Source organism: Oncorhynchus gorbuscha, unplaced genomic scaffold, assembly GCF_021184085.1.
Source record: "Oncorhynchus gorbuscha isolate QuinsamMale2020 ecotype Even-year unplaced genomic scaffold, OgorEven_v1.0 Un_scaffold_4586, whole genome shotgun sequence".
Classification (NCBI taxonomy): Eukaryota; Metazoa; Chordata; class Actinopteri; order Salmoniformes; family Salmonidae; genus Oncorhynchus; species Oncorhynchus gorbuscha.
The window spans coordinates 17,501-30,674 of record NW_025748572.1 but is presented as its reverse complement, the minus strand read 5'-3'; the positions used below and the strand labels follow the sequence as shown (position 1 = coordinate 30,674).

Below are 13,174 nucleotides of genomic sequence, written 5' to 3'. Positions count from 1 at the left end.
GTCTCTCTGAGGAGAGTCTGTGTCTCTCTGAGGAGAGTCTGTGTCTCTCTGAGGAGAGTCTGTCTGTGTCTCTCTGAGGAGAGTCTGTCTGTGTCTCTCTGAGGAGAGTCTGTCTGTGTCTCTCTGAGGAGGGTCTGTGTCTCTCTGAGGAGGGTCTGTGTGTCTCTGAGGAGGGTCTGTGTGTCTCTGAGGAGGGTCTGTGTGTCTCTGAGGAGGGTCTATCTGTGTGTCTCTGAGGAGGGTCTATCTGTGTGTCTCTGAGGAGGGTCTATCTGTGTGTCTCTGAGGAGGGTCTATCTGTGAGGAGGGTCTATCTGTGTGTCTCTGAGGAGGGTCTATCTGTGTCTCAGTCACCATGGACTTCGGACACAGAGATCCCTACATACCTACATAGTGAGTGAGTCAGAGTGTGAGAGTGAACTGAACCCAGCCCGTAGATACCTACATAGTGAGTGAGTCAGAGTGTGAGAGTGAGAGTGAACTGAACCCAGCCCGTAGATACCTACATAGTGAGTGAGTCAGAGTGTGTGAGTGAACTGAACCCAGCCCGTAGATACCTACATAGTGAGTGAGTCAGAGTGTGAGAGTGAACTGAACCCAGCCCGTAGATACCTACATAGTGAGTGAGTGAGAGTGAGAGTGAACTGAACCCAGCCCGTAGATAGCAGATCGTCTGTCAGACAGAGACCAGGGTTGGATACATAGTGGAGAGGATATACCTGTACAACTGGCTGGTGTAGTGATGTAAGAGGAGCAGTGTTCCTGTCCTGTAACTAGTATTTATATTACTACTGTATAGAGGAGCAGTGTTATATCAGTAACTAGTAGTTATATTACTACTGTATAGAGGAGTGTGTTGTATCAGTAACTAGTAGTTATATTACTACTGTATAGAGGAGTGTGTTGTATCAGTAACTAGTAGTTATATTACTACTGTATAGAGGAGTGTGTTATATCAGTAACTAGTAGTTATATTACTACTGTATAGAGGAGTGTGTTGTATCAGTAACTAGTAGTTATATTACTACTGTATAGAGGAGCAGTGTTGTATCAGTAACTAGTAGTTATATTACTACTGTATAGAGGAGCAGTGTTCCTGTCCTGTAACTAGTAGTTATATTACTACTGTATAGAGGAGTGTGTTATATCAGTAACTAGTAGTTATATTACTACTGTATAGAGGAGTGTGTTGTATCAGTAACTAGTAGTTATATTACTACTGTATAGAGGAGTGTGTTGTATCAGTAACTAGTAGTTATATTACTACTGTATAGAGGAGTGTGTTGTATCAGTAACTAGTAGTTATATTACTACTGTATAGAGGAGTGTGTTGTATCAGTAACTAGTAGTTATATTACTACTGTATAGAGGAGTGTGTTGTATCAGTAACTAGTAGTTATATTACTACTGTATAGAGGAGTGTGTTATATCAGTAACTAGTAGTTATATTACTACTGTATAGAGGAGTGTGTTGTATCAGTAACTAGTAGTTATATTACTACTGTATAGAGGAGTGTGTTATATCAGTAACTAGTAGTTATATTACTACTGTATAGAGGAGTGTGTTATATCAGTAACTAGTAGTTATATTACTACTGTATAGAGGAGTGTGTTATATCAGTAACTAGTAGTTATATTACTACTGTATAGAGGAGTGTGTTGTATCAGTTACTAGTAGTTATATTACTACTGTATAGAGGAGTGTGTTATATCAGTCCAGTATCTAACCCTGTTCTGTCTCTCCTGTCTGTAGGACCAGTATGATGGTATTGATAAACACACCCAGTCAGGACTGGATCTGGTGGACCGATATGTGAAGTTTGTCAGAGAACGGACCGAGATAGAACAGAACTACGCCAAGCAACTCAGGTGTCTGTTTTTGTCTGTCTGCTCTGTCTGCTCTGTCTGCTCTGTCTGTCTGCTCTGTCTGCTCTGTCTGTCTGCTCTGTCTGCTCTGTCTGCTCTGTCTGTCTGCTCTGTCTGTCTGCTCTGTCTGTCTGCTCTGTCTGCTCTGTCTTCTCTGTCTTCTCTGTCTGCTCTGTCTGTCTGCTCTGTCTGCTCTGTCTGCTCTGTCTGCTCTGTCTGTCTGCTCTGTCTGTCTGTCTGTCTGTCTGTCTGCTCTGTCTGTCTGTGTGCTCTGTGTGCTCTGTGTGCTCTGTGTGCTCTGTGTGCTCTGTGTGCTCTGTGTGCTCTGTCTGTCTGTCTGTCTGTCTGTCTGTCTGTCTGTCTGTCTGTCTGTCTGTCTGTCTGTCTGTCTGTCTGTCTGTCTGTCTGTGTTTTAATTAGTTGTTAGAATGTAACCCTGACATTCTCTCTTCCTCTCAGAAACCTCTCCAAGAAATACCTCAAACGAGGCAGCAAGGAGGAGCAAGAGTGTGGGTGAGTTGTCTGTCTGCCTCTCTGTCTGCCTCTCTGTCTGCCTCTCTGTCTGCCTCTCTGTCTGCCTCTCTGTCTGTCTGTCTGTCTGTCTGTCTGTCTGTCTGTCTGTCTGTCTGTCTGTCTGTCTGTCTGTCTGTCTGTCTGTCTGTCTCTGCCTCTCTGTCTCTGTCTGTGTCTGCCTCTCTGTCTCTGTCTGTGTCTGCCTCTCTGTCTCTGTCTGTGTCTATCTCTCTGTCTCTGTCTGTGTCTATCTCTCTGTCTCTGTCTGTCTGCCTCTCTGTCTCTGTCTGTCTGCCTCTCTGTCTCTGTCTGTCTGCCTCTCTGTCTCTGTCTGTCTGCCTCTCTGTCTCTGTCTGTGTCTATCTCTCTGTCTCTGTCTCTGTCTGTGTCTATCTCTGTCTGTGTGTCCTCTCTCTAATCAGTTAGTGATTATCAGATGAATGCTGGGCTTATTCTTTGTCTCTCGTGTTTGTCTTTATTAGACAGACAGATTTCTTGGAAGTGAACCAATAACATACAACCCTTTACCCCTGTTTCCTGGAAGTGAACCAATAACATACAACCCTTTATCCCTGTTTCCTGGAAGTGAACCAATAACATACAACCCTTTACCCCTGTTTCCTGGAAGTGAACCAATAACATACAACCCTTTACCCCTGTTTCCTGGAAGTGAACCAATAACATACAACCCTTTATCCCTGTTTCTTGGAAGTGAACCAATAACATACAACCCTTTACCCCTGTTTCCTGGAAGTGAACCAATAACATACAACCCTTTATCCCTGTTTCTTGGAAGTGAACCAATAACATACAACCCTTTATCCCTGTTTCTTGGAAGTGAACCAATAACATACAACCCTTTACCCCTGTTTCCTGGAAGTGAACCAATAACATACAACCCTTTATCCCTGTTTCTTGGAAGTGAACCAATAACATACAACCCTTTACCCCTGTTTCCTGGAAGTGAACCAATAACATACAACCCTTTACCCCTGTTTCTTGGAAGTGAACCAATAACATACAACCCTTTACCCCTGTTTCTTGGAAGTGAACCAATAACATACAACCCTTTACCCCTGTTTCTTGGAAGTGAACCAATAACATACAACCCTTTACCCCTGTTTCCTGGAAGTGAACCAATCACATTCAAATCAAATGTTATTTGTCACATACACATGGTTAGCAGATGTTAATGCGAGTGTAGCGAAATGCTTGTGCTTCTAGTACCGACAATGCAGTAATAACCAACAGTAACCAATCTAACCTAACAACTCCACGACTAATACCTTATACACACAAGTGTAAAGGGATAAAGAATATGTACATAAAGATATATGAATGAGTGATTGTACAGAACGGCATAGGCAAGATGCAGTAGATGGTATCGAGTACAGTATATACATATGAGATGAGTAATGTAGGGTATGTAAACAAAGTGGCATAGTTTAAAGTGGCTAGAGAGTGGCTATGTTGTCATCTAACTAATCTCTCTCTATCCCCTCGGTCTTGTTGCCCCTCCACCTGCAGGTTCACCAATCACCAGTCATTCCAGGACATTGTGAATGAGCTGAATGACTATGCGGGCCAGAGAGAGCTAATAGCAGAGAACATGATGACTGGAATCTGTGTAGAACTCACCAAATACCTTCAGGACCTCAAACAAGAACGCAAAACAGTGAGAGAGAGATGGAGGGAGAGGGGGAGGGGGGAGAGATGGAGGGGAGAGAGGGAGAGAGGGGGGAGGGGAGGAGGGGGAGGGGGAGGGAGGAGGAGGGGGGGAGGGAGAGGAGGGGGAGAGAGAGAGAGAGAGGGAGGGAGGGGAGGGGGGAGGGGAGGAGGGAGAGAGATGGAAGGGAGGGAGGGAGGGGAGGAGGGAGAGAGGGAGGGAGGGAGGGGGAGAGATGGAGGGAGAGAGAGGAGAGAGGAGGGAGAGAGGGAGGGGAGGAGGGAGAGAGGGGAGGGAGGGGAGGAGGGAGAGAGGGAGAGGGGAGGGAGGGAGGGGAGAGATGGAGGGAGGGAGGGAGGAGGGAGAGAGGGAGGGAGGGGAGGAGGGGAGGGAGGGGAGGAGGGAGGGAGAGAGGGAGGGGGAGAGGGGAGAGAGGGGAAGGAGGGAGAGATGAGGGGAGGGTGGGAGAAAGGGGGAAGGAGGGAGAGATGAGGGAGAGAGAGGGGGGGGGGATAACATCACCGATATGTTGAACTCACTTTGATGTTGTCATCTAACTAATCTCTCTCTCCCCCAGTACCTGGCCGATGCCAAAAAAGCTCAACAGAACTTGGAGATCAGTTTCAAACAGCTGGAGAATGTGAGTTTCTGTGTGATTGAGGGTGGTTTTGATTGGCAACCCCCCCCCTCAAAGTTTTCTGAGCAGAACAAATAAATTGGTTGAATGTTCAGGATTATATATAAATGTATTCCCTCTCCTAATAGAGAGACAGGATTATATATAGGATTATATATAAATGTATTCCCACTCCTAATAGAGAGACAGGATCATATATAAATGTGTTCCCCAGTATTCCCACTCCTAATAGAGAGACAGGATTATATATAAATGTGTTCCCCAGTATTCCCACTCCTAATAGAGAGACAGGATCATGTATAAATGTGTTCCCACTCCTAATAGAGAGACAGGATCATATATAAATGTGTTCCCCAGTATTCCCACTCCTAATAGAGAGACAGGATCATATATAAATGTGCTCCCCAGTATTCCCACTCCTTATAGACAGGATCATATATAAATGTGTTCCCCAGTATTCCCACTCCTAATAGAGAGACAGGATCATGTATAAATGTATTCCCACTCCTAATAGAGAGACAGGATCATATATAAATGTGTTCCCCAGTATTCCCTCTCCTTATAGACAGGATCATATATAAATGTGTTCCCACTCCTAATAGAGAGACAGGATCATATATAAATGTGTTCCCTCTCCTAGTAGAGAGACAGGATCATATATAAATGTGTTCCCCAGTATTCCCTCTCCTAGTAGAGAGACAGGATCATATATAAATGTGTTCCCCAGTATTCCCACTCCTAATAGAGAGACAGGATCATATATAAATGTGTTCCCCAGTATTCCCACTCCTAATAGAGAGACAGGATCATATATAAATGTGTTCCCCAGTATTCCCTCTCCTAATAGAGAGACAGGATCATATATAAATGTGTTCCCCAGTATTCCCACTCCTTATAGACAGGATCATATATAAATGTGTTCCCCAGTATTCCCACTCCTAATAGAGAGACAGGATCATATATAAATGTGTTCCCCAGTATTCCCTCTCCTTATAGACAGGATCATATATAAATGTGTTCCCCAGTATTCCCTCTCCTTATAGACAGGATCATGTATAAATGTGTTCCCCAGTATTCCCTCTCCTTATAGACAGGATCATGTATAAATGTGTTCCCCAGTATTCCCTCTCCTTATAGACAGGATCATGTATAAATGTGTTCCCCAGTATTCCCTCTCCTTATAGACAGGATCATATATAAATGTGTTCCCCAGTATTCCCTCTCCTTATAGACAGGATCATATATAAATGTGTTCCCCAGTATTCCCTCTCCTAATAGACAGGATCATATATAAATGTGTTCCCCAGTATTCCCTCTCCTAATAGAGAGACAGGGTCATATATAAATGTGTTCCCCAGTATTCCCACTCCTAATAGAGAGACAGGATCATATATAAATGTGTTCCCCAGTATTCCCTCTCCTAATAGAGAGACAGGATCATATATAAATGTGTTCCCCAGTATTCCCTCTCCTAATAGAGAGACAGGATCATATATAAATGTGTTCCCCAGTATTCCCTCTCCTAATAGACAGGATCATATATAAATGTGCTCCCCAGTATTCCCACTCCTAATAGAGAGACAGGATCATATATAAATGTGTTCCCCAGTATTCCCTCTCCTTATAGACAGGATCATATATAAATGTGTTCCCCAGTATTCCCTCTCCTTATAGACAGGATCATATATAAATGTGTTCCCCAGTATTCCCTCTCCTTATAGACAGGATCATATATAAATGTGTTCCCCAGTATTCCCTCTCCTTATAGACAGGATCATATATAAATGTATTCCCTCTCCTTATAGACAGGATCATATATAAATGTGTTCCCCAGTATTCCCTCTCCTTATAGACAGGATCATATATAAATGTGTTCCCCAGTATTCCCTCTCCTTAGAGACAGGATCATATATAAATGTATTCCCTCTCCTTATAGACAGGATCATATATAAATGTGTTCCCTCTCCTAATAGAGAGACAGGATCATATATAAATGTGTTCCCACTCCTAATAGAGAGACAGGATTATATATAAATGTGTTCCCCAGTATTCCCACTCCTAATAGAGAGACAGGATCATATATAAATGTGTTCCCCAGTATTCCCACTCCTAATAGAGAGACAGGATTATATATAAATGTGTTCCCCAGTATTCCCACTCCTAATAGAGACAGGATTATATATAAATGTGTTCCCTCTCCTAATAGAGAGACAGGATCATATATAAATGTGTTCCCCAGTATTCCCTCTCCTAATAGACATGATTATATATAAATGTGTTCCCCAGTATTCCCTCTCCTAATAGACAGGATCATATATAAATGTGTTCCCCAGTATTCCCTCTCCGAATAGAGAGACAGGATCATATATAAATGTGTTCCCCAGTATTCCCACTCCTAATAGAGAGACAGGATCATATATAAATGTATTCCCCAGTATTCCCACTCCTAGTAGAGAGACAGGATCATATATAAATGTGTTCCCACTCCTAATAGAGAGACAGGATCATATATAAATGTGTTCCCCAGTATTCCCACTCCTAATAGAGAGACAGGATTATATATAAATGTGTTCCCTCTCCTAGTAGAGAGACAGGATCATATATAAATGTGTTCCCTCTCCTAGTAGAGAGACAGGATTATATATAAATGTGTTCCCCAGTATTCCCACTCCTAATAGACAGGATTATATATAAATGTGTTCCCTCTCCTAGTAGAGAGACAGGATCATATATAAATGTGTTCCCCAGTATTCCCACTCCTAATAGACAGGATTATATATAAATGTGTTCCCTCTCCTAATAGAGAGACAGGATCATATATAAATGTGTTCCCTCTCCTAGTAGAGAGACAGGATCATATATAAATGTGTTCCCCAGTATTCCCACTCCTAATAGACAGGATTATATATAAATGTGTTCCCTCTCCTAGTAGAGAGACAGGATCATATATAAATGTGTTCCCTCTCCTAATAGACAGGATCATGTATAAATGTAAGCAAGATTTGATATGATTATTTTAGTCAATTTGCAGTCTCCAAATGATTTGTAAATATGTTATGTCCTTCTGACCGTCCATCTGCTCAGGAAGCCATCGTCCCGTGGCTGAATCCAGTTAATGATCCCCTATAACCCTCACTAAACTGTGTGTGTGTGTGTGTGTGTGTGTGTGTGTGTGTGTGTGTGTGTGTGTGTGTGTGTGTGTGTGTGTGTGTGTGTGTGTGTGTGTGTGTGTGTGTGTGTGTGTGTGTGTGTGTGTGTGTGTGTGTGTGTGTGTGTGTGCAGACGAAGAGGCGTTTTGCCAAGGAGTGGGGAGAGGCAGAGAAAGCCACACAGCAAGCGGAGAAAATTGAGAACGACACAAACGCTGTGAAAGCAGATGTTGAGAAGGTACACGCTCACACAGATTAACGTTCACACCACGTCCCTGTATACCAGTTAATACAGGTGTGTCCATGTGAAACAGCATACGTACCTATATACCAGTTAATACAGGTGTGTATCCAGGTGAAGCAGCATACGTACCTATATACCAGTTAATACAGGTGTGTTCAGGTGAAGCAGCATACGTACCTATATACCAGTTAATACAGGTGTGTCCAGGTGAAGCAGCATACGTACCTATATACCAGTTAATACAGGTGTGTGTCCAGGTGAAACAGCATACGTACCTATATACCAGTTAATACAGGTGAAGCAGCATACGTACCTATATACCAGTTAATACAGGTGTGTCCAGGTGAAGCAGCATACGTACCTATATACCAGTTAATACAGGTGTGTGTCTAGGTGAAGCAGCATACGTACCTATATACCAGTTAATACAGGTGTGTTCAGGTGAAGCAGCATACGTACCTATATACCAGTTAATACAGGTGTGTCCAGGTGAAACAGCATACGTACCTATATACCAGTTAATACAGGTGTGTGTCCAGGTGAAGCAGCATACGTACCTATATACCAGTTAATACAGGTGTGTTCAGGTGAAGCAGCATACGTACCTATATACCAGTTAATACAGGTGTGTGTCCAGGTGAAGCAGCATACATACCTATATACCAGTTAATACAGGTGTGTTCAGGTGAAGCAGCATACGTACCTATATACCAGTTAATACAGGTGTGTGTCCAGGTGAAGCAGCATACGTACCTATATACCAGTTAATACAGATGTGTTCAGGTGAAGCAGCATACGTACCTATATACCAGTTAATACAGGTGTGTCCAGGTGAAGCAGCATACGTACCTATATACAAGTTAATACAGGTGTGTGTCCAGGTGAAGCAGCATACGTACCTATATACCAGTTAATACAGGTGTGTCCATGTGAAACAGCATACGTACCTATATACCAGTTAATACAGGTGTGTGTCCAGGTGAAGCAGCATACGTACCTATATACCAGTTAATACAGGTGTGTTCAGGTGAAGCAGCATACGTACCTATATACCAGTTAATACAGGTGTGTCCAGGTGAAGCAGCATACGTACCTATATACCAGTTAATACAGGTGTGTGTCCAGGTGAAGCAGCATACGTACCTATATACCAGTTAATACAGGTGTGTTCAGGTGAAGCAGCATACGTACCTATATACCAGTTAATACAGGTGTGTCCAGGTGAAGCAAGCATACGTACCTATATACCAGTTAATACAGGTGTGTGCAGGTGAAGCAGCATACGTACCTATATACCAGTTAATACAGGTGTGTCCAGGTGAAGCAGCATACGTACCTATATACCAGTTAATACAGGTGTGTTCAGGTGAAGCAGCATACGTACCTATATACCAGTTAATACAGGTGTGTTCAGGTGAAGCAGCATACGTACCTATATACCAGTTAATACAGGTGTGTCCAGGTGAAGCAGCATACGTACCTATATACCAGTTAATACAGGTGTGTGTCCAGGTGAAGCAGCATACGTACCTATATACCAGTTAATACAGGTGTGTTCAGGTGAAGCAGCATACGTACCTATATACCAGTTAATACAGGTGTGTCCAGGTGAAGCAAGCATACGTACCTATATACCAGTTAATACAGGTGTGTGCAGGTGAAGCAGCATACGTACCTATATACCAGTTAATACAGGTGTGTCCAGGTGAAGCAGCATACGTACCTATATACCAGTTAATACAGGTGTGTTCAGGTGAAGCAGCATACGTACCTATATACCAGTTAATACAGGTGTGTCCAGGTGAAGCAGCATACGTACCTATATACCAGTTAATACAGGTGTGTGTCCAGGTGAAGCAGCATATGTACCTATATACCAGTTAATACAGGTGTGTGTGTGTCCAGGTGAAGCAGCATACGTACCTATATACCAGTTAATACAGGTGTGTGTGTGTCCAGGTGAAGCAGCATACGTACCTATATACCAGTTAATACAGGTGTGTGTCCAGGTGAAACAGCATACGTACCTATATACCAGTTAATACAGGTGTGTGCAGGTGAAACAGCATACGTACCTATATACCAGTTAATACAGGTGTGTGTGTGTGTGTCCAGGTGAAGCAGCATACGTACCTATATACCAGTTAATACAGGTGTGTGCAGGTGAAGCAGCATACGTACCTATATACCAGTTAATACAGGTGTGTCCAGGTGAAGCAGCATACGTACCTATATACCAGTTAATACAGGTGTGTTCAGGTGAAGCAGCATACGTACCTATATACCAGTTAATACAGGTGTGTCCAGGTGAAGCAGCATACGTACCTATATACCAGTTAATACAGGTGTGTGTCCAGGTGAAGCAGCATATGTACCTATATACCAGTTAATACAGGTGTGTGTGTGTCCAGGTGAAGCAGCATACGTACCTATATACCAGTTAATACAGGTGTGTGTGTGTCCAGGTGAAGCAGCATACGTACCTATATACCAGTTAATACAGGTGTGTGTGTGTGTCCAGGTCATACGTACCTAAATACCAGTTAATACAGGTGTGTGTCCAGGTGAAGCAGCTTACGTACCTATATACCAGTTAATACAGGTGTGTGTCCAGGTGAAGCAGCATACGTACCTATATACCAGTTAATACAGGTGTGTGCAGGTGAAGCAGCATACGTACCTATATACCAGTTAATACAGGTGTGTGCAGGTGAAGCAGCATACGTACCTATATACCAGTTAATACAGGTGTGTGCAGGTGAAGCAGCATACGTACCTATATACCAGTTAATACAGGTGTGTGCAGGTGAAGCAGCATACGTACCTATATACCAGTTAATACAGGTGTGTGTGCAGGTGAAGCAGCATACGTACCTACATACCAGTTAATACAGGTGTGTCCAGGTGAAGCAGCATACGTACCAATATACCAGTTAATACAGGTGTGTGTGCAGGTAAAGCAGCATACGTACCTATATACCAGTTAATACAGGTGTGTGTTCAGGTGAAGCAGCATACGTACCTATATACCAGTTAATACAGGTGTGTGCAGGTGAAGCAGCATACGTACCTATATACCAGTTAATACAGGTGTGTGCAGGTGAAGCAGCATACGTACCTATATACCAGTTAATACAGGTGTGTGCAGGTGAAGCAGCATACGTACCTATATACCAGTTAATACAGGTGTGTGTCCAGGTGAAGCAGCATACGTACCTACATACCAGTTAATACAGGTGTGTCCAGGTGAAGCAGCATACGTATACCAGTTAATACAGGTGTGTGTGCAGGTAAAGCAGCATACGTACCTATATACCAGTTAATACAGGTGTGTGTTCAGGTGAAGCAGCATACGTACCTATATACCAGTTAATACAGGTGTGTGTTCAGGTGAAGCAGCATACGTACCTATATACCAGTTAATACAGGTGTGTGTTCAGGTAAAGCAGCATACGTACCTACATACCAGTTAATACAGGTGTGTCCAGGTGAAGCAGCATACGTACCAATATACCAGTTAATACAGGTGTGTGTGCAGGTAAAGCAGCATACGTACCTATATACCAGTTAATACAGGTGTGTGTTCAGGTGAAGCAGCATACGTACCTATATACCAGTTAATACAGGTGTGTCCAGGTGAAGCAGCATACGTACCTATATACCAGTTAATACAGGTGTGTGTGCAGGTGAAGCAACATGCCCATGTGAAGACACACACAGCGGAGGAGTGCAGGAACGACTACGCCGCCCAGCTCCAGAAATACAACAAGGAACAGAACACCTTCTACTACACAGAGATACCGCAGCTGTTTAATGTAACACACTTTACTTACGTTGTGTGTGTGTGAGATATATATATACACACAGTTGAAGTCGGATGTTTAAACACACTTAGGTTGGAGTCATTAAAACTTGTTTTTCAACCACTCCACAAAATTCTTGTAAACAAACTATTGTTTTGTCAAGTTGGTTAGGACATCTACTTTGTGCATGACACAAGTCATTTTTCCAACACAGATTATTTCACTTATAATTCACTGCATCACAATTCCAGTGGGTCAGAAGTTTACATACATTAAGTTGACTGTGCCTTTAAACAACTTGGAAGATTCCAGAAAATTATGTCATGGCTTTAGAAGCTTCTAATAGGCTAATTGACATCATTTGAGTCAATAGGAGGTGTACCTGTGGATGCATTTCAAGGCCTACCTTCAAACTCAGTGCCTCTTTGCTTGACATCATTGGAAAATCTAAAGAAATCAGTCAAAACCTCATAAAAACAATTGTAGACCTCCAAGTCTGGTTCGTCCTTGGGAGCAATTTCCAAATACCTGAAGGTACCACGTTAATCTATACAAACAATAATACGCAAGTATAAACACCATGGGACCACACAGCCGTCATACTGCTCAGGAAGGAGACGCGTTCTGTCTCCTAGAGATGAATGTACTTTGGTGCGAAAAGTGCAAATCAATCCCAGAACAAAAGCAAAGGACCTTGTGAAGATTCTGGAGGAAACAGGTACAAAAGTATCTATATCCACAGTAAAACGAGTCCTATATCGACATAACCTGAAAGGCCACTCAGCAAGGAAGAAGCCACTGCTCCAAAACTGCCATAAAAAAGCCAGACTACGGTTTGCAACTGCACATGGGGACAAAGATCGTACTTTTTGGAGAAATGTTCTCTGATGAAAGAAAAATATAACTGTTTGGCCGTAATTACCATTGTTATGTTTGGAGGAAAAAGGGGGAGGCTTGCAAGCCGAAGAACACCATCCCAACCGTGAAGCACGGGTGTGGCAGCATCATGTTGTGGGGGTGCTTTGCTGCAGGAGAGACTGGTGCACTTCACAAAATAGATGGCATCATGAGGCAGGAAAACTATGTGGATATATTGAAGCAACATCTCAAGACATCAGTCAGGAAGTTAAAGCTTGGTTGCAAATGGGTCTTCCAAATGGACAATGACCCCAAGTATACTTCCAAAGTTGTGTCAAAATGGCTTAAGGACAACAAAGTCAAGGTATTGGAGTGGCCATCACAAAGCCCTGAACTCAATCCTATAGAACATTTGTGGGCAGAACTGAAAAAGCATGT

At 42.8% G+C, this 13,174-nt stretch overlaps 1 protein-coding gene across 1 annotated transcript in view; it reads left to right on the top strand.

The window, feature by feature from the left end:
* Positions 1-1,753: 1,753 nt before the first annotated feature.
* Positions 1,754-13,174, top strand: part of LOC124028651 (cdc42-interacting protein 4 homolog) — a gene marked incomplete at its 5' end in the record, with an annotated part of 21,948 nt that continues 10,527 nt past the window's right edge. The window contains 6 exons of the mRNA XM_046340659.1: positions 1,754-1,869; positions 2,326-2,379; positions 3,907-4,054; positions 4,623-4,685; positions 7,965-8,069; positions 11,762-11,890. Coding sequence (XP_046196615.1) covers positions 1,754-1,869; positions 2,326-2,379; positions 3,907-4,054; positions 4,623-4,685; positions 7,965-8,069; positions 11,762-11,890 — 615 coding nt within the window. The remainder of the gene's footprint in view (positions 1,870-2,325; positions 2,380-3,906; positions 4,055-4,622; positions 4,686-7,964; positions 8,070-11,761; positions 11,891-13,174) is intronic.